General features: G+C 47.0%; 1 protein-coding gene across 4 annotated transcripts in view; it reads left to right on the top strand.

Annotated features, from left to right (window-relative positions):
• The window catches only part of LOC139227785 (F-actin-monooxygenase MICAL3-like), a 194,889-nt gene extending 182,809 nt beyond the window's left edge, over positions 1-12,080 (top strand). For all 4 annotated transcript variants that reach the window (XM_070858828.1, XM_070858829.1, XM_070858830.1 and 1 more), the window contains 4 exons: positions 583-676; positions 4,159-4,246; positions 5,524-5,597; positions 11,082-12,080. In XM_070858828.1, the coding sequence (XP_070714929.1) occupies positions 583-676; positions 4,159-4,246; positions 5,524-5,597; positions 11,082-11,278 (453 nt within the window). In that variant the 3' untranslated portion in view covers positions 11,279-12,080. The remainder of the gene's footprint in view (positions 1-582; positions 677-4,158; positions 4,247-5,523; positions 5,598-11,081) is intronic.
• Positions 12,081-21,624: the final 9,544 nt, after the last annotated feature.

Below are 21,624 nucleotides of genomic sequence, written 5' to 3'. Positions count from 1 at the left end.
AAGCCAATCTCCTGCTCTAACCAGGCTTTCACTACCCACTTATATCCACCTTCCCATTCCACATTAAACCAGCAAATCTCTTGGGATGAATGTCAAAGACTCACACCAGCAATTCTCACCTGGTTTCTTCCCATCACCTGTCTTACCTTTGTGGGAAGATTGATAGAAGTCCTGGAGAAACAGCACAAATGGCCATTCACAAGTTTCTCCAGGGATTCCATTGAAATTATAGTAGGCGATTGGAAGTAAACCCAATGGAAATTCCATCCCTTAAATTCGTCAGTGTTGCAGTGATAACAACCAGGTTCTTGATTTTTTTCCTTTTCTAATCTTCCCAATTTACCTATTCTATCCCAAACAGCCAGGGGGAACCGCCCTGGAAATTCTACCCAACTATTTTCCCTTGTGGTTTTTCTCAAGTCGGTCCTGTGTCTTCTCTGGAGTGGATTCTGTTGCTGCCTCGAGTTAAACCTGTATTTTTCTCACGAGGATTCCTGTACTTTATCTGGAGCCTGTGTTTTCTCTGAAATTGAGCCTGTGTGTTCTCCTGTGTTGAGCCTCTGTCTTCTCTCTGTACTACAGATGATTCAGAGACGGTTGGAAGAGATTGAACAGATGTTCCATGAGCTGGAGCAGAAAGGCATTTATCTGGAGCAGGAAATGCGCAAGAGTAAAGGTAAGGGCCATCACATTTCCAACGCAATTAAATCGAGCAGCTTCTCTTTGTAAAGCTCTGTGTGGGTAAGGAGCATGATAAGAATATCTCCTGGCGATCTATAGGTCATTCGTGACACCACTTCCCCACTGAAATTCGTCTCTTTTCCAACCAGGCCCTTCTTTTGCAAAGTCCGAAATGTCCACTTTTAAAGGTGGAATTAAAGTCTAGCGGGCATACGTTTTGTTCAACTTGAATATAAGAACATAAGAAATAGGAGCAGTAGGCCATACGGCCCTTCGAGCCTGCTCCACCATTCAATAAGATCATGGCTGATCTGATCATGGACTCAGCTCCACCTCCCCGCCCACTTTCCTTAACCCCTTATCCCCTTATTGTTTAAGAAACTGTCTATTTCTGTCTTAAATTTATTCAATGTCCCAGCTTTCTCTTGAGCCGGCGAATTGCACAGATTTACAACCCTCTGAGAGAAGAAATTCCTCCTCATCTCTGTTTTAAATGGGCGGCCCCTTATTCTAAGTTCATGCCCTCTAGGTCTAGTCTCCCCCATCAGTGGAAACATCCTCTCTGCATCCACCTTGTCAAGTCCCCTCATAATCTTATATGTTTCGATAAGATCACCTCTCATTCTTCTGAATTCCAATGAGTAAAGGCCCAACCTACTCAACCTTTCCTCATAAGTCAACCCCCTCATCTCCGGAATCAACCTAGTGAACCTTCTCTGAACTGCCTCCAAAGCAAGTATATCCTTTTGTAAATATGGAAACCAAAACTGCATGCAGTATTCCAGGTGCGGCCTCACCAATACCCTGTATAGCTGTAGCAAGACTTCCCTGCTTTTATACTCCATCCCCTTTGCAACAAAGGCCAAGATTCCATTGGCCTTCCTGATCACTTGCTGTACCTGCATACTAACCTTTTGTGTTTCATGCACAAGTACCCCCAGGTCCCGCTGTACTGCAGCACTTTGCAATCTTTCTTCATTTAAATACTAACTTGCTCTTTGATTTTTTCTGCCAAAGTGCATGACCGCACACTTTCCAAAATTTTACTCCATCTGCCAAATTTTTGCCCACTCACTTAGCCTGTCTATGTCCTTTTGCAGATTTTTTGTGTCCTCCTCACACATTACTTTTCCTCCCATCTTTGTATCATCAGCAAACTTAGCTACGTTATACTCAGTCCCATCTTCCAAGTCGTTAATATAGATTGTAAATAGTTGGCTCCCAGCACTGATCCCTGCGGCACCCCACTGGTTACTGATTGCCAACCAGAGAATGGATCATTTATCCCGACTCTCTGTTTTCTGTTAGTTAGCTAATCCTCTATCCATGCTAATATATTACCCTCAACCTCGTGAACTTTTATCTTGTGCAGAAACCTTTTATGTGGCACTTTGTCAATTGCCTTCTGGAAGTCCAAATACACCACATCCACTGGTTCCCCTTTATCTACCCTGTTCCTTACATCCTCAAAAAATTCCAGCAAATTTGTCAAACATGACTTCCCCTTCATAAATTCATGCTGACTCTGCCTGACTGAATTTTGCTTTTCCAAATGTCTTGCTACTGCTTCTTTAATAAGGGACTCCAACATTTTCCCAACCACAGATGTTAGGCTAACTGGTCTATAGTTTCCTGCTTTTTGTCTGCCTCATTTTTTAAATAGGGATGTTACATTTGCAGTTTTCCAATCTGCTGGAACCTCCCCAGAATCCAGGGAATTTTGGTAAATTACAACCAATGCATCCACAATCCCTGCTGCTACTTCCCTTAAGACAGCTGTTGCTGACTTAGAGAGAAAGGTGAGGTTTCCTACTCTGGCAGATACCTGCTTGCTTAGGCTCCTTCTCTCCGGAGTGCTCGGTGATCTCACTGACTGGGAAGTGCCCCCAGGTCCTGGAGAGGCTCTAGTCAATGCAACGGACGCTCGATTCTGGATCTGACTGTGAGCCAATCCCTGAGTGGCCCAACCAGGGGAAAACACACTGCTGGCTTTCCATTATTTATTTCCACATATGATGCCTCATCCAGCACAAAGAGGCAGCAGTCCCCCATGCCCCTACCTGCCACCCCTCTGAACGCAGTTGCAAAGAGATGTGTTAAGACTGGCTCAGACTGACTGTCCCTCTGAACTTCCTCCGCTCATGTCTTCCCACCTCATGGCTGGGATGGAGAAGCCACTGGGATGGGAAACCCCAAACCCGTGACCCCCAGTCCCTAGGACAAGGGCAGCAGGCGCATGGGAACCTCCAAGTTCCCCTTCAAGTCACACACTATCCCAACTTAGGCATATCTCGCCGTTCCTTCCTCGTCGCTGGGTCAGAATTGTGGAACTCCCTAACAGCACTGTGGGAGTACCTTCACCACACGGACTGCAGCGGTTCAAGAAGGCGACTCACCACCACCTGCTCAAGGATGATTAGCGATGGGCAATAAATATGACACCCATATCCTAAGAATTCATAAAAAAAGAAAATGAGGGCTCTGGTGGCATGACCCCATTACGTTGCATGCAGCAGAAATGGGGCAGGGTTGTTTTCCTGTGACTGATGCAGGGCATCTGTATTGCCAGCAGAGGGCTCCACTGTGTTAGGATCAGCAAGCTGCTCGATTCACATCACAGCACCACCCACTGGCCATCCCGGGTCAAGCAGGACCTGCGGAACTGTACACCAGTCAACCTTCGGGATGGGAGGAAGGGAGGGAGGAGAGAATTGGTGAAAGAAAAGAGCGACATTCTTTTTTTTCTCACTTCTTCTATAAACTTGCCCCTCGTGCGCTTAGGGTTGCCAACTCTGGTTGAGCCTATTCTTGGAGGTTTCATCACATGACCTTCCGCCTCCAACCACCCCACCCGGTCAAACAGCCATTTTCCCCCATCTCCAATATTTTTATAACTAATAATCTGAAGTGTTCCAAGAACACACCATTTTTGTTTAAACGTCCCTATAGTTTTTCTCCTGGGTTGCTCACGGCAGTGTCTGGGAGATTAACCTTTAATTACTGAAGACTCCAGGGCAATCTTGGAACGGTTGGCAACTCGATGTGCAATGGCCCTTTCCTGTTTAAGGGCACATTTGAGGAGTTTGTTCCTGAGGCACTGAGGAGTAAAGGAGCTGACACAGGGTCACACCCAGACCGTGCGGGACAGGGAGGGCTGCAGGTGAATGCGAGTGGTGGCCAAGGTGTTGCAGAGTGCACCCAGGGTCAGCAGCACTCCACCGACACTGAGTGAGGTCCATTCTCCCACGCTATACATTTGTGTGGGCTTGTGTCAAGAGGAGCTACCAGCAAAATTGTGAGTAAGGAGGGAAGTCAGGGGGAACTTGTTCACGCAAAGGGTAAGAGAGTAAGCTGCTAGAGGAAGACATGGGTTCAAGAGGCAATTGGATGCCTTTCTGGAAGGTTGGTGAGGCAGAGATTGTTCAATACAGGGACGGACCTGTTGGGCCTAATTGTTTCTAAACCTTTTTGTGACAGGAGAGCAGCCACAGCTGTTGCAATCCTGGATTGCACTGGTGCAAGACAAGAACCAGCTTCTGAACGAGGAGTCGGAGTTAAATATAAAGTGAGAACCATTCCAATTCTGTTCACACTCACTGTACTGCTCGGGAAGGAATTCCAGCACCATGTATACAACCAGGTCCTCGGCAGCCCAACTAACCCAAAGTGTCTGCGATACGATGATCATTAACACTGGATCAATAGACAAGTTAACCAAGATCCTTACAGCACAGAGTGTTAGTGTAATAGAGAGTTTTACAGCGATGGTATTCTAGTGTAACTCAGAGCTCTACCGCGAGTGTTACAGTGCAATGCTGAGCCTTTCGTATGGGGGATGAGAGGGAGGAAAGTAATTAAACAAAGAGATTATTGCAGATCCCAGGAAAGAGTGAGCTAGAATCGGAGACCATGAGTCACCATTTCAATGCTGTGATGATGTAGAGATCAGGGGGAGTGGGTGGAACATTGAGTACAGAGTGGAGGGGGGTGGGGTATGTGTATGGTGGATACAGGGAGGGTGTGTGGGATATAGGTACAGGGAGGGGTGTATGTGGAATGTAGATACAGGGAGAGGGAGGGTATGTGGGATGTAGATACAGGGAGAGGGAGGGTGTGTGGGATGTAGATACAGGGAGAGGGAGGGTATGTGGGATGTAGATACAGGGAGAGGGAGGGTGTGTGGGATGGCGGATACAGGGAGAGGGAGGGTATGTGGTATGTGGGATGTAGATACAGGGAGGGGTGTATGTGGGATATAGGTACAGGGAGAGGGAGGGTATGTGGGATGTAGATACAGGGAGGGGTGTATGTGGGATATAGGTACAGGGAGAGGGAGGGTATGTGGGATGTAGATACAGGGAGGGGTGTATGTGGGATATAGGTACAGGGAGAGGGAGGGTATGTGGGATGTAGATACAGGGAGGGGTGTATGTGGGATATAGGTACAGGGAGAGGGAGGGTATGTGGGATGTAGATACAGGGAGGGGTGTATGTGGGATATAGGTACAGGGAGAGGGAGGGTATGTGGGATGTAGATACAGGGAGGGGTGTATGTGGGATGTAGATACAGGGAGAGGGAGGGTATATACGTGGGATGGCGGATACAGGGAGGGAGGGTATGTGGGATGATGTTTTCTGGAGCAGAGGAGGAGCAAGAAAGGAAAATTCAAAGAAGCAATGAACATTGTAGTTTTAATAGAGTAAAGATTGTTAAAATGAGATGGAGAGAGGGATTGAAGGCTTTAAGTGCAATATTTTTCTTGAACTGGGGGATTGTGACTGCAGTAGAAGGCCCATCGGTCCTGAGGACAGACCTAATGGTTTTACATGTTTATTGCTCAGTGCCCGTGAGCTGGAGCTGGAGGATCAGAAGAGCAGGCTGGAGCAGGAACTGAGGAGGTACATGGAAATGGACGGTAGGTGACATTCCTGTACACATCTCTGATTCATTCCCCACACATCTCCATACTCTGCTCCTTCTCCTTTCGCCTCCTCCCAATCTTTCCCTTCCTTGCCCTGGTGCACTGCATTCGTTCACCCGCGGAGCAAAATCACTGAACATCAGGAAAAACTTCCATTGGAACCGTCCAGCTGTTGTGGAGTACTGGCACCACTAGATGGCACCATTGAGGCACACTTTAAAAAAAATACATCCTGTCCTGTCCTCAAGGTGTTGACTCCCTTGCTGAGCTACACAGAAGAACATAAGAAATAGGAGCAGGAGTCGGTCATTCGCCATTCAATAAGATCATGCCTGATCTTCTACCCCAACTCCACGTTCCACATCTGCAAGCTGATGGACATTATTTGTATGTGAGCTTGGATGCTGAGCTTAATCCTGTCCTCATTCAACAGCCAAAGCAGGCCGCTTGATTGGCACCCCATCCACCTTAACCTTCACTCCCTATATCACCGGCGCACCGTGGCTGCAGTGTGTACCATCTACAAGATGCACTGCAGCAACTCACCAAGGCTTCTTCGGCAGCACCTCCCAAACCCATGCCCGCTACCACCTAGAAGGACAAGGGCAGCAGGAGCATGGGAACACTATCACCTCCACGTTCCCCTCCGAGTCACACACCATCCTGACTTGGAAATATATCACCATTCTTTCATCATCGCTGGGTCAAAATCCTGGAACTCCCTTCCTTACAGCACTGTGGGAGTACCTTCACCACACGGACTGCAGCGGTTCAAGAAGGCGGCTCACTACCACCTTCTCAAGGGCAATTCGGGTGGGCAATAAATGTTGGGCTTGCCAGTGATGCCCACATCCTAGTAACTAATAGAAAAAAATTCACATGCTACACTTACAGCAGGGATCAGTGTAGAGTATTTGGAAGCAGGAAGCTGGGCAGAATGGGGGCTAACGCTTACACAGTATTTACAGCACAGAAACAGGCCATTCAGGCCAACAGGTCTTATGCAGGTATTTAAGCTCCACACGAGCCTCTCTACACCTAGCTTCATCTCACCCTATCAACATCACGATTTGCTGTCGTGTTGCCGCAGTATCCGAGGGTGTGGGTCGCTCTGCCCACTCCGTCCTCTATCCGAGGGTGTGGGTCGCTCTGCCCACTCCGTCCTCTATCCGAGGGTGTGGGTCGCTCTGCCCACTCCGTCCTCTATCCGAGGGTGTGAGTCACTCTGCCCACTCCGTCCTCTATCCGAGGGTGTGGGTCACTCTGCCCACTCCGTCCTCTATCCGAGGGTGTGGGTCACTCTGCCCACTCCGTCCTCTATCCGAGGGTGTGGGTCACTCTGCCCACTCCGTCCTCTATCCGAAGGTGTGGGTCACTCTGCCCACTCCGTCCTCTATCTGAGGGTGTGGGTCACTTTGCCCACTCCGTCCTCTATCCGAGGGTGTGGGTCACTCTGCCCACTCTGTCCTCTATCTGAGGGTGTGGGTCACTCTGCCCACTCCGTCCTCTATCCGAGGGTGTGGGTCACTCTGCCCACTCCGTCCTCTATCCGAAGGTGTGGGTCACTCTGCCCACTCCGTCCTCTATCTGAGGGTGTGGGTCACTTTGCCCACTCCGTCCTCTATCCGAGGGTGTGGGTCACTCTGCCCACTCTGTCCTCTATCTGAGGGTGTGGGTCACTCTGCCCACTCTGTCCTCTATCTGAGGGTGTGGGTCACTCTGCCCACTCCGTCCTCTATCCGAGGGTGTGGGTCACTCTGCCCACTCCGTCCTCTATCTGAGGGTCCTCTATCCGAGGATGTGGGTCACTCTGCCCACTCAGTCCTCTATCTGAGGGTCCTCTATCCGAGGATGTGGGTCACTCTGCCCACTCCGTCCTCTATCCGAGGATGTGGGTCACTCTGCCCACTCCGTCCTCTATCCGAGGGTGTGGGTCACTCTGCCCACTCCGCCCTCTATCCGAGGGTCCTCTATCAGAGGGTGTGGGTCACTCTGCCCACTCCATCCTCTATCCGAGGGTGTGGGTCGGGCTGCCCACTCCGTCCTCTATCCGAGGGTCCTCTATCCGAGGGTGTGGGTCACTCTGCCCACTCCATCCTCTATCCGAGGGTCCTCTATCCGAGGGTGTGGGTCACCCTGCCCACTCCGTCCTCTATCTGTGGGTGTGGGTCGGGCTGCCCACTTCGTCCTCTATCCGAGGGTCCTCTATCCGAGGGTGTGGGTCACTCTGCCCACTCCGTCCTCTATCTGAGGGTATGGGTCACTTTGCCCACTCCGTCCTCTATCCGAGGGTCCTCTATCCGAGGGTGTGGGTCACTCTGCCCACTCCGTCCTCTATCTGAGGGTGTGGGTCACTCTGCCCACTCCATCCTCTATCCGAGGGTGTGGGTCGGGCTGCCCACTCCGTCCTCTATCCGAGGGTCCTCTATCTGAGGGTGTGGGTCGGGCTGCCCACTCCGTCCTCTATCCGAGGGTCCTCTATCTGAGGGTGTGGGTCACTCTGCCCACTCCGTCCTCTATCCGAGGGTGTGGGTCACTCTGCCCACTCCATCCTCTATCCGAGCGTGTGGGTCACTCTGCCCACTCCATCCTCTATCCGAGGGTGTGGGTCGGGCTGCCCACTCCGTCCTCTATCCGAAGGTCCTCTATCTGAGGGTGTGGGTCACTCTGCCCACTCCGTCCTCTATCCGAGGGTGTGGGTCACTCTGCCCACTCCGTCCTCTATCTGAGGGTGTGGGTCGGGCTGCCCACTCCGTCCTCTATCTGAGGGTGTGGGTCGGGCTGCCCACTCCGTCCTCTATCCGAGGGTGTGGGTCACTCTGCCCACTCCGTCCTCTATCCGAGGGTGTGGGTCACTCTGCCCACTCCGTCCTCTATCCGAGGGTGTGGGTCACTCTGCCCACTCCATCCTCTATCCGAGGATGTGGGTCACTCTGCCCACTCCGTCCTCTATCTGAGGGTGTGGGTCGGGCTGCCCACTCCGTCCTCTATCCGAGGGTCCTCTATCTGAGGGTGTGGGTCACTCTGCCCACTCCGTCCTCTATCCGAGGGTGTGGGTCACTCTGCCCACTCCGACCTCTATCCGAGGGTCATCTATCTGAGGGTGTGGGTCACTCTGCCCACTCCGACCTCTATCTGAGGGTGTGGGTCACTCTGCCCACTCCGACTATCTGAGGGTGTGGGTCACTCTGCCCACTCCGTCCTCTATCTGAGGGTGTGGGTCGCTCTGCCCACTCCGACCTCTATCTGAGGGTGTGGGTCACTCTGCCCACTCCGACCACTATCTGAAGGTCCGCTATCCGAGGGTATGGGTCGCTCTGCCCACTCCGACCTCTATCCGAGGGTCCTCTATCTGAGGGTGTGGGTCACTCTGCCCACTCCGACCTCTATCTGAGGGTGTGGGTCACTCTGCCCACTCCGACTATCTGAGGGTGTGGGTCACTCTGCCCACTCCGCCCTCTATCTGAGGGTGTGGGTCACTCTGCCCACTCCGACTATCTGAGGGTGTGGGTCACTCTGCCCACTCCGTCCTCTATCTGAGGGTGTGGGTCACTCTGCCCACTCCGACCTCTATCTGAAGGTCCGCTATCCGAGGGTATGGGTCGCTCTGCCCACTCCGACCTCTATCCGAGGGTGTGGGTCAGGCTGTTCATAGGCCAATTACATTCTCAAACCGACTGCTTAAAATACGAGCCGGGTGGGGTGACTCGCGTTCCATTTTCCTTCCACCGAGAGAGGCACTTTACCTTGCCTTCCTCCGCCACCTCCCCAAGAACAGCACAGTGACGATTCAAGAGCCGATTGTGTGTGGGATTGAAAATGACAAACCCACGGGCTACCACTTTGACGCGGAGCACGTTGGAATACCAACACCGCTCTTAGTTCTTTTGCTTCCTTGCGAATTTTTGCTGCATTAAAGCTGAAACAAGAGAACATTAATGGAAGTAATTCCAGGGGATCCACGGTGAGAAGAGGTTGGAGTTATTGCGAGCATCACTACCACATTCAAATACTTTGTTCACACATGTCCCTCACTGCTGGTTCATCGCTACTTGGTTTCTTTCACATATAAAGTCCAGAGGAAGATGGACCTGTCTAATAAAATATTATTATAGTAATACAGCCTGCTGCACCTCTGTGTGTATGAACAGATATGGGTACACGCCTGTTCTCTTTCATCCAAAGAGTCCCCTATCTCAGTTTTACCATGTTATGGGGCTGCTGAACAAAGGCTGCCTGCTTCCCCGTGACCTGGGGAGGGAAACCCAGAGGGACAGTCATCCCAGACTAGGAAATAGCACGAGAAGAGCCCTTGAATTGAAAAGCAAATTATAATTTAAATGGAGAAAAATTGCAAAGTGCTGCAGTACAGAGGGACCTGGGGGTCCTTGTGCATGAAACACAGAAAATGTGAGTATGCAGGTACAGCAAGTAATCAGGAAGGCAAATGGAATATTGGCCTTTATTGCAAGGGGGATAGAGTATAAAAGCAGAGAAGTCCTGCTACAACTGTACAGGGTATTGGTGAGGCCACACCTAGAGTACTGCGTACAGTTTTGGCTTCCGTATTTACGGAAGGATATACTTGCATCGGAGGCTGTTCAGAGAAGGTTTACCAGGTTGATTCCGAAGATGAGGGGGTTGACTTATGGAGAAGGTTGGGCTTATACACATTGGAGTTCAGAAGAATGAGAGATAATCTTATCGAAACATGTAAGATAATGAGGGGGGCTCAACAAGGTGGATGCAGAGAGAGTGTTGCCACTGATAGGGGGAAACTAGAACTAGGGGACATAGTCTCAGAATAAGGGGCTGCCCATTTAAAACTGAGATGAGAAATTTCTTCTCTCAGAGGGTTGTAACTCTATGGAATTCTCTGCCCCAGAGAGCTGTGGAGGCTGGGTCATTGAATCTATGTAAGGTGGAGATAGACAGATTTTTGAGCGATAAAGGGAGTAAAGGGTTATGGGGAGTGGGCAGGGAAGTGGAGCTGAGTCCATGATCAGATCAGCCATGATCTTATTGAATGGCAGAGCAGGCTCGAGGGGCCGTATGGCCTACTCCTGCTCCTATTTCTTATGTTTTTATGTTCCCACCAATGTTCCGTTAATTTTTTTTTGGGGGGAGGGGTATGCGTCCCACTGTAAATATCACCCCTGTGCGGTTTTTCGATTGTAAGAGTGGCAAGCTGGCTGTGTGGGGGGTCCGGAGAGCTATGCCATCGTGAAGCTTAAACTGAACATTGCTTCCAGCTGTCCCCCACGGATGGTACTTGGATGTTAATATCTGAAGGAGACTGGAAATTAATGACAGTGCCGCACATTAGTAAAGGAATGGTTAGCCGACCGACAGTTATGTGGGTGGCTGCAGGGTGGGGAACATCTCCACAAATGAATATTTTACCGAATAAAAGTCTTATTTCTTAAATCTCGCCCAAATGTTGACCATTTAACAAACCTTGCCTCTACATCTTAACAGCGTCACTGAAGACAAAGAAGGACCATCTTGAGGAGGACAGGATTTACAAGGAGATGATCAACGTGGTGAAGATGAAGGACAAACTGGTCACATTCCTGGACCAGCAGAGACTTGAGGAGCTGGCACAACATGCAGTCCTAGTGCCAGGAGCTGCGGCCAAAGACCTCGCCCCAGGTCACTCCATCACCTGGATATGAAGAATGCACACTCAGCTCAAGTGGTCCTAGATTATTCTATAGGAGGGATGCTCCAACATAAAGCCTTACCATGAAAGAACACCTCCGCTTCCATATTTATTAGAGAAAATTATGCAATATTTCTGAGAACCTCATTTTCGTAACTTGCCTTTTGATCGAGCTCACTATCTTCCTCGTTTAGGAATATTGGGCAACTGAGGACATTTCGGGGCTCAGCCTTGGCTGCTAGACCTCTCTCCCTGTCACCTACATTGTTCATTTGTTTCCAGTGCAGCGGAGAGTCGTTGGAAGCCAGGCCGAAGAACATAGGCCCTGATCTGTAAATTTACCACAAAACAGTTTTTTTGTTTTAAATTACAAGGTAATTTTGTTTTCCACTGCAAATACTTTGTTCCCAAAAGTTCCATTCAAGATTTGCTCCACAAATTTGAAACGCTCTGCTTTCCCTGACTGGCATCAACTTGTTGATATGAAATAGCGGGTAGAGTCTACACCACATCAGAACTGGCACTAGTGCACAGTGCTGTACCCAGTGAGGTGCTGATACACACGGGTCACCAGCTCAGGCCACGCTAGATCTCACCGTTCCCGGCCTGGTACTGCAGCCCGACTCCACCAATACAGTCGCTCCCACACACAAGCCAGCTGTCAGCCTCTGCTCATAGTGTACATGCCCTGAGTAATCAAGTATCATTGTCAAAAAGATGTTATGGGCTGTATTCTGTATCAACTGCATTGAGAATAATATATATTTTGGTAATTTCGAGAAAGCTATGCATTTTAATAAAAAGGAACTTCATGTTTTACGGTGAAGCTGTGAGATCTAATTTGTCACCTAACCTTCACTCCAATTCGGCAGTATAACTGCAATTTGGAGAGACCCACTGCTGCTTTCAGCACTATTTCCTGCACCTCACCCCGGGGGGTACTCATTCCCACTGCCACAGCTCTTCACTCACTGGGAGTGCACAGCGGCAATTCCGGAGTGAAGATTAGTCAGCCCCACAGGATCTTCTTCAATGGATGACACGTCCAGCAGAGTCTGACGGATCGAAGAGTAATGTGGCAGCAGCTCCAGCTCACAACATCCACCCTACAGTTCGAGAGTGAACGGCTCCCATCAGAGACACCCCCAACACCCACCCGAGGACAGGCTTGATTTAGGAACCTGGATGGCGAGTGTCCATGAGATATTTGAGGGCATCACCGCCAAGCCCTACCCTGTCCTTCACTGCACTCCATTCCAGAGATTTGAGCACAACATTTCGGCCGATGCTCCGGTGCAGTACTGAGTGAGGGATGCACTGTCGGAGTCGATGTTTTTCAAACCAGACATTATTCAGTTGAGCCTGCCCTCTCGGGGGTGTAAAAGATCTCAAGGCACTATTTCGAAGAAGAGCAGGGGAGTTATCCCCAGTGCCCTGGCCAATATTTATCTCAATAAATATCACTAAAACTGATGATCTGATCATTATCACATTGCTGTTTGTGGGAGCTTACTGTACGCAAATTAGCTGACCCGTTTCCTACTTTATAACAGTAACTACACTTCAAAAGTACTTAATTAGCTGCAATGTGATTTGGGACATCCTGAGGTTGTGAAAGGTGCTATATAAATGCAAGTCTTTTATCAACTGAACCAAGCTGACTCAAACACCTGATCCTAGAAATTGGTCTCCTTAGCGCCTCTCGTTATCGCCTCCAGGGGGCGCTAACCACTTACCGACCGGGATGACCGACTCCCGCTAACTTTGGCAAGGGTTCTGCGGCAGCAGTACGGCATTGCGCCCCGATTGCTGTCACCCGGAGATCGTGACGTCATCGCCATGCGCATCGCCCCAGTAGTACCCCGAGCCCGAACTTTGGTTCCGCCCCCTGCAGCCTCACCGGGTGAAAACACCAACAGCTGCAGGAGGCATTGATCGGGAGGCCGGGCGCTTCGGGGGTGATGCTTAAAGGCGAGGTGGTCGAGGAAAGTCAAAAAAATTCAAAAATGGTCTTTCTAATTTTTTTTTGCTTCCTCTTCGACCGCGATCGATCAGGCTGGGACTCTGCTGCAGTGCATGGGGCTGATGGGGCCGGATCGCGGCTGCCATCGGGGACCAGCTCACTGGCTCCAATGCAGAGCCTGCAGCGATGGCCCTTCCCTTTAAGGGAGGGAAGGAGTCTCGGATCGCGGCAGCACTGCACCACTACCGCCCGCCTGTAGTCTGTAGCACTCCAGGATGGAAGTGGAGAGCTTCATTTAGCACCCCATTTCCTTCCTGGAGTGCAAACGCCGAATTTTTCAAAAGTTGAAAACCATTAGTGCCTGCCGCTAATTTTTTCAACTTTTAAAAGATAACACCCCAAACAGGTCACTCTGAATTTCTCCCCCGTTCTCCAAATACATGTACATTTACACACAGGGATATACACACGCATACACACATACAGGTATATACACACGCATACAGGTATATATATACACATACACAAACATACAGGTATATATACATATACACACATACAGGTGTGTACACACACACATACATACAGGTATATATGTATACACATACAGGTAGATATATATATATACACACACATATATACATACACACACATATATACATACACACATATATATACATACACACACATATATACATACACACACATATATATATACATACATACAAGGATGGACTGAGGGAAATTCTTATTAGTCGGGAAATTGTGTTGGGGAAATTGATGGGATTGAAGGCCGATAAATCCCCAGGGCCTGATGGTCTGCATCCCAGAGTACTTAAGGAGGTGGCCTTGGAAATAGTGGATGCATTGACAGCCATTTTCCAACATTCCATAGACTCTGGATCAGTTCCTATGGAGTGGAGGGTAGCCAATGTAACCCAACTTTTTAAAAAAGGAGGGAGAGAGAAAACAGGGAATTATAGACCAGTAAGCCTGACATCGGTAGTGGATAAAATGATGGAATCAATTATTAAGGATGTCATAGCAGCGCATTTGGAAAGAGGCAACATGATAGGTCCAAGTCAGCATGGATTTGTGAAAGGGAAATCATGCTTGACAAATCTTCTGGAATTTTTTGAGAATGTTTTCAGTAGAGTGGACAAGGGAGAACCAGTTGATGTGGTGTATTTGGACTTTCAGAAGGCTTTCAACAAGGTCCCACACAAGAGATTAATGTGCAAAGTTAAAGCACAAGGGATTGGGGGTAGTGTGCTGACGCAGATTGAGAACTGGTTGGCAGACAGGAAGCAAAGAGGAAGAGTTAATGGGTACTTTTTAGAATGGCAGGCAGTGACTAGTGGGGTACTGCAAGGTTCTGTGCTGGGGCCCCAGCTGTTTACATTGTACATTAATGATTTAGACAAGGGGATTAAATGTAGTATCTCCAAATTTGCGGATGACACTAAGTTGGGTGGCAGTGTGAGCTGCGAGGAGGATGCTATGAGGCTGCAGAGTGACTTGGATAGGTTAGGTGAGTGGGCAAATGCATGGCAGATGAAGTATAATGTGGATAAATGTGAGGTTATCCACTTTGGTGGTAAAAACAGAGAGACAGACTATTATCCGAATGGTGACAGATTAGGAAAAGGGGAGGTGCAACGAGACCTGGGTGTCATGGTACATCAGTCATTGAAGGTTGGCATGCAGGTACAGCAGGCGGTTAAGAAAGCAAATGACATATTGGCCTTCATAGCGAGGGGATTTGAGTAAGGGGTAGGGAGGTGTTGCTACAGTTGTACAGGGCCTTGGTGAGGCCACACCTGGAGTATTGTGTACAGTTTTGGTCTCCTAACTTGAGGAAGGACATTCTTGCTATTGAGGGAGTGCAGCGAAGGTTCACCAGACTGATTCCCGGGATGGCGGGACTGACATATCAAGAAAGACTGGATCAACTGGGCTTGTATTCACTGGAGTTCAGAAGAATGAGAGGGGGTCTCATAGAAACGTTTAAAATTCTGACGGGTTCCCAAGGAAGAATGTTCCCAATGTTGGGGAAGTCCAGAACCAGGGGTCACAGTCTAAGGATAAGGGGTAAGCCATTTAGGACCGAGATGAGGAGAAACTTCTTCACCCAGAGAGTGGTGAACCTGTGGAATTCTCTACCACAGAAAGTTGTTGAGGCCAATTCACTAAATATATTCAAAAAGGAGTTAGATGTAGTCCTTACTACTAGGGGGGGTCAAGGGGTATGGCGAGAAAGCAGGAATGGGGTACTGAAGTTGCATGTTCAGCCATGAACTCATTGAATGGCGGTGCAGGCTCGAAGGGCCGAATGGCCTATTTCCTGCGCCTATTTTCTATGTTTCTATACACATATATATACACACATATACACACATACATATACACACATACACACATATATATATACACACACATACACATATACATATATATATATACACACACATACACATATACATATATATATATACACACACATACACATATACATATATATATATACACACACATATACATATATATATATACACACACATACACATATACATATATATACACACATACATATATATACACACATATACATATACATATATATATACACATACACATATATATACACATACACATATATATACACATACATATATATATATATATATATACACACACACATACATAGTTATAATTACAAACACACATATAGGTATATACACACACAAATGCGTATATATACACACACATATATATACACACACACATGCATATATATACACACATATATACACACACATATATACACACACATATATACACACACAGCTATATATATACATACACACACAGCGCTATATATATACATACCACACACATATACACACAGACACATATATACACACAGCTATTCACACACACACATATATATATATACACACACATATACATAGTTATATTTACATACTCACATACAGATATATAATCATATATATACATACATAAAGGTATGCACACGCATATATATATATATATATATATACACACATATAGTATATGCGTCTGTGTGTGTGTGTATATGTATATATACATATATATATATATCCCTACACTGTGTTAGCTGTGGCTCAGTTGGGAGCACACTTGCCTCTGAATTAGAAGATTGTGGGTCTAGGAACTTGAGTACAAAAAATCTAAGTTGACACTCCAGTGCAGTGCTGAGGGAGTGCTGCACTGTCAAAGGTGCCATTTTTTGGATGAGACGTTAAACCAAGGGCCCGTCTGCTCTCTCAAGTGGAAGTAAAAGATCCCAGGGCACTACTTTGAAGAAGAGCAGGGTTATCCCTGGTGCCTTGGCCAATATTTATCTCTCAATCAACATAACAAAACAGTTTATCTGGTCATTATCACATTGCTGTTTGTGGGAGCTAGCTGTGCGCAAATTGGCTGCCTCGTTTCTCACATTACAACAATGACGACACTCCAAAAGTATTTCATTGGCTGTAAAGTGCTTTGAGACGTCTGGTGGGCATGAAAGGCGCTATATAAATCCCAGTCTTTCTTTCTTTTACACATAGATACACACACATGTGTGTATATATACATATGCATCTAGATATATACAGACACAAGCATTTCACTTCTCCAAAATCATTAGGTGAAAGATCTCCTGATAACTCCCTTACAATTATCGAGCCCTGAGCCAGGGCAAGGGGGAAACCAATCCAGCCCATGTTCCATTGCCGGTGTGCCCCTCCTACAAACATTAATCCCAACAGTCCTGTGGATAGACGTGGCCCACATCCCTCACACAGATGGCTGGTGGATCTGTTATGTGGAGCCCTGTGGGTCTACAAGCAAACCACTGTTTGGAACCACAACTGTGATCCAGTTTACAGATTCTCCCGAGGGCACAGAAATAGATCTAAAACAATCTGTGTCTTTGTTTAATCATTTGTTTCTGCAACAGACTGAAGCTTTAAAGTACAATTGCCACTATAGTCAGAAATAGCACTTGGATTGTAAAGGAATCTCTGGCCAAAGGGTCACTCCTTGCACCAGTACAATCAGCAAGTGCAACATGTCACCCACTTGTTGCAGTCACCAGTTGATGCTGTTACTGATCCTGTCACTGGATACGGAAAGGCAAGTGCAGGTGCAGTTCCCAACACTTAAAACATCCATGTGTATCACAAGCAAAGTGATAACCATTATCCATTTGCACCTCAGGTTCAAAGTTGCCGGTTATGGCGTCTTCCGCACTCCATTTATTTCAGGCAGAAACAGCTGTGTTCACTCACCTCGCCCCTCGCTAAGGTGGACTGAACATTAAAATAAAACTACCATCCCCATATTATAGCAGTAATTACTATAATAAGCAAACATTATTTCACCAATTGTTAATTTACTCTGTGTATTCTATAGACCACCAACTAGTGGGGAGGATATAGAGGAGCAGATTTGCAGGGATTACTGTACAAGAACTACAGTGATAATGGAGGACTTCCATTATCTTAATATAGACCGGGATAGTAATAGTGTAAAGGGCAGAGAGGGGGAAGAATTTCTGAAGTGTGTTCAGGAGAACTTTCTTGATCAGTATGTTTCAGGCCCAATGAGGAAGGAGACATTGCTGGATCTGGTTCTGGGGGATGAGGTGGGTCAAGTAGAGCAAGTGTCAGTCGGTGAACATTTAGGGAACAGTGATCATAGTATCATATGGTTTAGATTATCTATAGAAAAGGACAAGGAGCAATCTAGAGTAAAAATACTTAATTGAAGGAAGACAAATTTCAGTGGGTTGAGAACGGATCTGACCCAGGTAAATTGGAATCAAAGATTGGCAGGTACAACCGTAATCGAACAATGGGCTGCCTTTAAAGAGGAGATGGTTCGTGTACAGTCGAGGTATATTCCCACGAGGGGGAAAGGTAGGGCAACTAAAGTCAGAGCTCCCTGGATGACGAAAGAGAAAGATGAAGCAGAAAACGAGCATGTATGACAGACGTCAGGTTGAGAATATGTGAGAATCAGGCTGAATATAGAAAATTCCGAGGGGAAGTGAAAAAGAAAATAAGAGGGGCAAAGAGAGAGTCTGAGAATAGACTTGCAGCTAATGTAAAAGGGAATTCAAAGATCTTCGATAGGCACATAAATAATAAACGGGTATTGAGAGAAGGGGTGGGATCAATTAGCGACCAAAAAGGAGACCTACGTATAAAGACTTATATTTATATAGCACCTTTCACGACAACGGACTTCTCCAAATGCTTTACAGCCAATGAAGTACTTTTGAAGTGTAGTCACTGTTGTAATGTGGGAAACGCAGCAGCCAATTTGCACACAGCAAGCTCCCACAAACAACAATGTGACAATGACCGGATAAATTGTTTTGTTATGTTGAGGAATATTGGCCAGGACACCGGGGATAACACCCCTGCTCTTCTTCAAAATAGTGCCATGGGATCTTTTACGTCCACCTGAGAGAGCTGGTTTAACATCTCATCCGAAAGACGGCACCTCAGACAGTGCAGCGCTCCCTCAGCACTGCACTGGAGTGTCAGCCTAGATTTATGTGCTCAAGTCTCTGGAGTGGGACTTAAACCCACCACCTTCTGACTCAGAGGCGAGCGTGCTACCCTTAGGGCCATGACACCTTTGCACGGAGGCAGAAGGTATGGCTGAGGTACTAAATAAGCACTTTGCATCTGTCTTCACCAAGGAAGAAGATGCTGCCAAAGTCATAGTGAAAGAGAAGGTAGTTGAGATACTGGATGGGATAAAAATTGATAAAGATGAGGTACTAGAAAGGCTGGCTGTATTTAAAGTAGATAAGTCACTAGCACCTCATGGGATGCATCCTCAGATGCTGAGGGAAGTTAAGGAGGAAATTGCGGAGGTACTGGCCATAATCTTCCAATCCTCCTATACAGGGGTGGTACCAGAGGACTGGAGAATTGCAAATGTTACACCTTTGTTCAAAAAGGGTGTAAAGATAAACCCAGCAACTAGTCAGTGTAACCTCGGTAGTGAGGAAGCTTTTAGAAACGATAATCAGGGACAAAGTTAACAGTCACTTGGACAAGTGGGGGTTAATTAAGAAAAGCCAGCACGGATTTGTTAAAGGCAAATCATGTTTAACCAGCTTGATCGAGTATTTGGATGACATAACAGAGAGGGTTGATAAGGGCAATGCGGTTAACGTGGCATACATTGATTTCCAAAAGGCGTTTGATAAAGTGCCACATAATCGGCTTGCCAGAAAAGTTGAAGCCCATGGAATAAAAGGGACAGTGGCAGCATGGATATAGAATTGGCTAAGTGACAGGAAACAGAGAGTAGTGGTGTACGGTTCTTTTTTGGACTGGAGGAAGGTATACAGTGGTGTTCCCCAGGGGTCAGTACTGGGACCATTGCTTTTCTTGATATATGTTAATGAGTGTACAGGGCACAATTTCAAAATTTGCAGATGACACAAAACTTGGAAGTATAGTGAACAGTGAGGAGGATAGTGATAGACTTCAAGAGGACATCGACAGGTTGGTGGAATGGGCGGTCACGTGGCAGATGAAATTTAACGCAGAAAAGTGCAAATTGATACATTTTGCTAGAAAGAACAAGGAGAGGCAATGTAAAGTAAAGTTACAATCCTAAAGCGGGTGCAGGAACAGAGAGACCTGGGGGTATATGTGCATAAATCGTTGAAGGTGGAAGGGCAGGTTAAGAAAGCGGTTAAAAAAGTTTACGGAATCCTGGGCTTCATAAATAGAGGCAGAGAATACAAAAGCAAGGGAATTATGATGAATACTGGTTTATAAAACACTGGTTTGGCCTCAACTGGTTAGGAAGGATGTGAAGGCCTTAGAGAGGGTGCAGAAAAGATTTACGAGAACGATTCCAGGGATGAGGGACTTCAGTTGTGTGGATAGACTGGAGAAGCTGGGAAGGTAGAGAGGAGATTTGATAGAGGTATTGAAAATCATGAGGAGTTTCGACAAAGTAGAGAGAAACTGTTCCCATTGGCAGAAGGTTCAAGAACCAGAGGACGCAGATTTAAGGTGATTGGCAAAAGAATTAAAGGCGACATGAGAAAAAACGTTTTTTACGCGGGGTGTGGTTAGGATTTGGAAAGCACTGCCTGAGGGTTGGTGGAGGCAGATTCAATTTGCAGGGTTATGGGGAAAGGGTGGGGGAGTGGGACTAGCTAATGTGCTCTTGCGGAGAGCCGGCAAGGTCTGGACAGGCTGAGAAGCCTCCTCCTGTACTGTAACCATTCTATGATTCTATGATTTACAGCTGGCACAATTAGCACAATGCTAAATCAGTCCGGAATGTGCTGTTCCTTTAATTATGTCATCTGCTAACAGGCACTTAATAGCGGCTTTCAAGTCAAGGCAGACCGCTTCGGCAGCTGCTCATTGATTGTGTTAAAATATCCCAAACAAGAATTAAACTGAAGGTGCTAATCAGTGTGCCAGAGTTAGCAGACAAAACTAAACCCAGTCTTACTAATGTGATGTCAATCTGGCTTTTACAAAGGTCTTTGTTGGGGATGGAGAAGCAGGGTGAAACCTGTGAAGCAGTGTTCAGTAAAAAACTTCCAATACATGAACACACTGTGCAGACCAGGCTGCTGGCAAATAATGTGTTGACTGGTTTAGTTTTTTTAAAATGAGCTTGTCAGCTGTGATTTCAGAGGTCTTTTGCATCACGACCTCATAAACCTAATTGACAAACTCCATGATCGAAATGCACAGTAGATCGATTAGCATCTGAAACAAGCATTCTCGGTGGGACCCGCTCTTCGGCAGAAATAATAGAAAAGCAAATTATAATTTAAATGGAGAAACATTGCAAAGTGCTGCAGTACAGAGAGACCTGGGGGTCCTTGTGCATGAAACACAAAAAGTGAGTATGCAGGTACAGCAAGTAATCAGGAAGGCAAATGGAATGTTGGTCTTTATTGCAAGGGGGATAGAGTATAAAAGCAGAGAAGTCCTGGTACACCCAGAGTACTGCGTACAGTTTTGGTCTCCATGTTTAAGGAAGGATATACTTGTATTGGAGGCAGTTCAGAGAAGGTTCACTAGATTGATTCTGGAGATGAAGGGGTTGACTTATGAGGATAGGTTGAGTACACATTGGAGTTCAGAAGAATGAGAGGTGATCTTATTGAAACTTATAAAATAATGAGGGGGCTCGACAAGGTAGATGCAGAGAGGATATTTCCACTCATAAGGGAAACTAAAACTAGGGGACATAGAATGGGGCCGCCCATTTAAAACTGAAATGAGAAATTTCTTTCCTCAGAGGGTTGTAAATTTGTGGAATTCTCTGCCCCAGAGAGCTGTGGATGCTGGGTCATTGAATATATTTAA

This window comes from Pristiophorus japonicus, chromosome 17, assembly GCF_044704955.1.
Source record: "Pristiophorus japonicus isolate sPriJap1 chromosome 17, sPriJap1.hap1, whole genome shotgun sequence".
NCBI classification, from domain to species: Eukaryota; Metazoa; Chordata; class Chondrichthyes; family Pristiophoridae; genus Pristiophorus; species Pristiophorus japonicus.
Note: the sequence above shows the minus strand (reverse complement) of the source record. Positions and strands in the feature narration are given on the sequence as shown.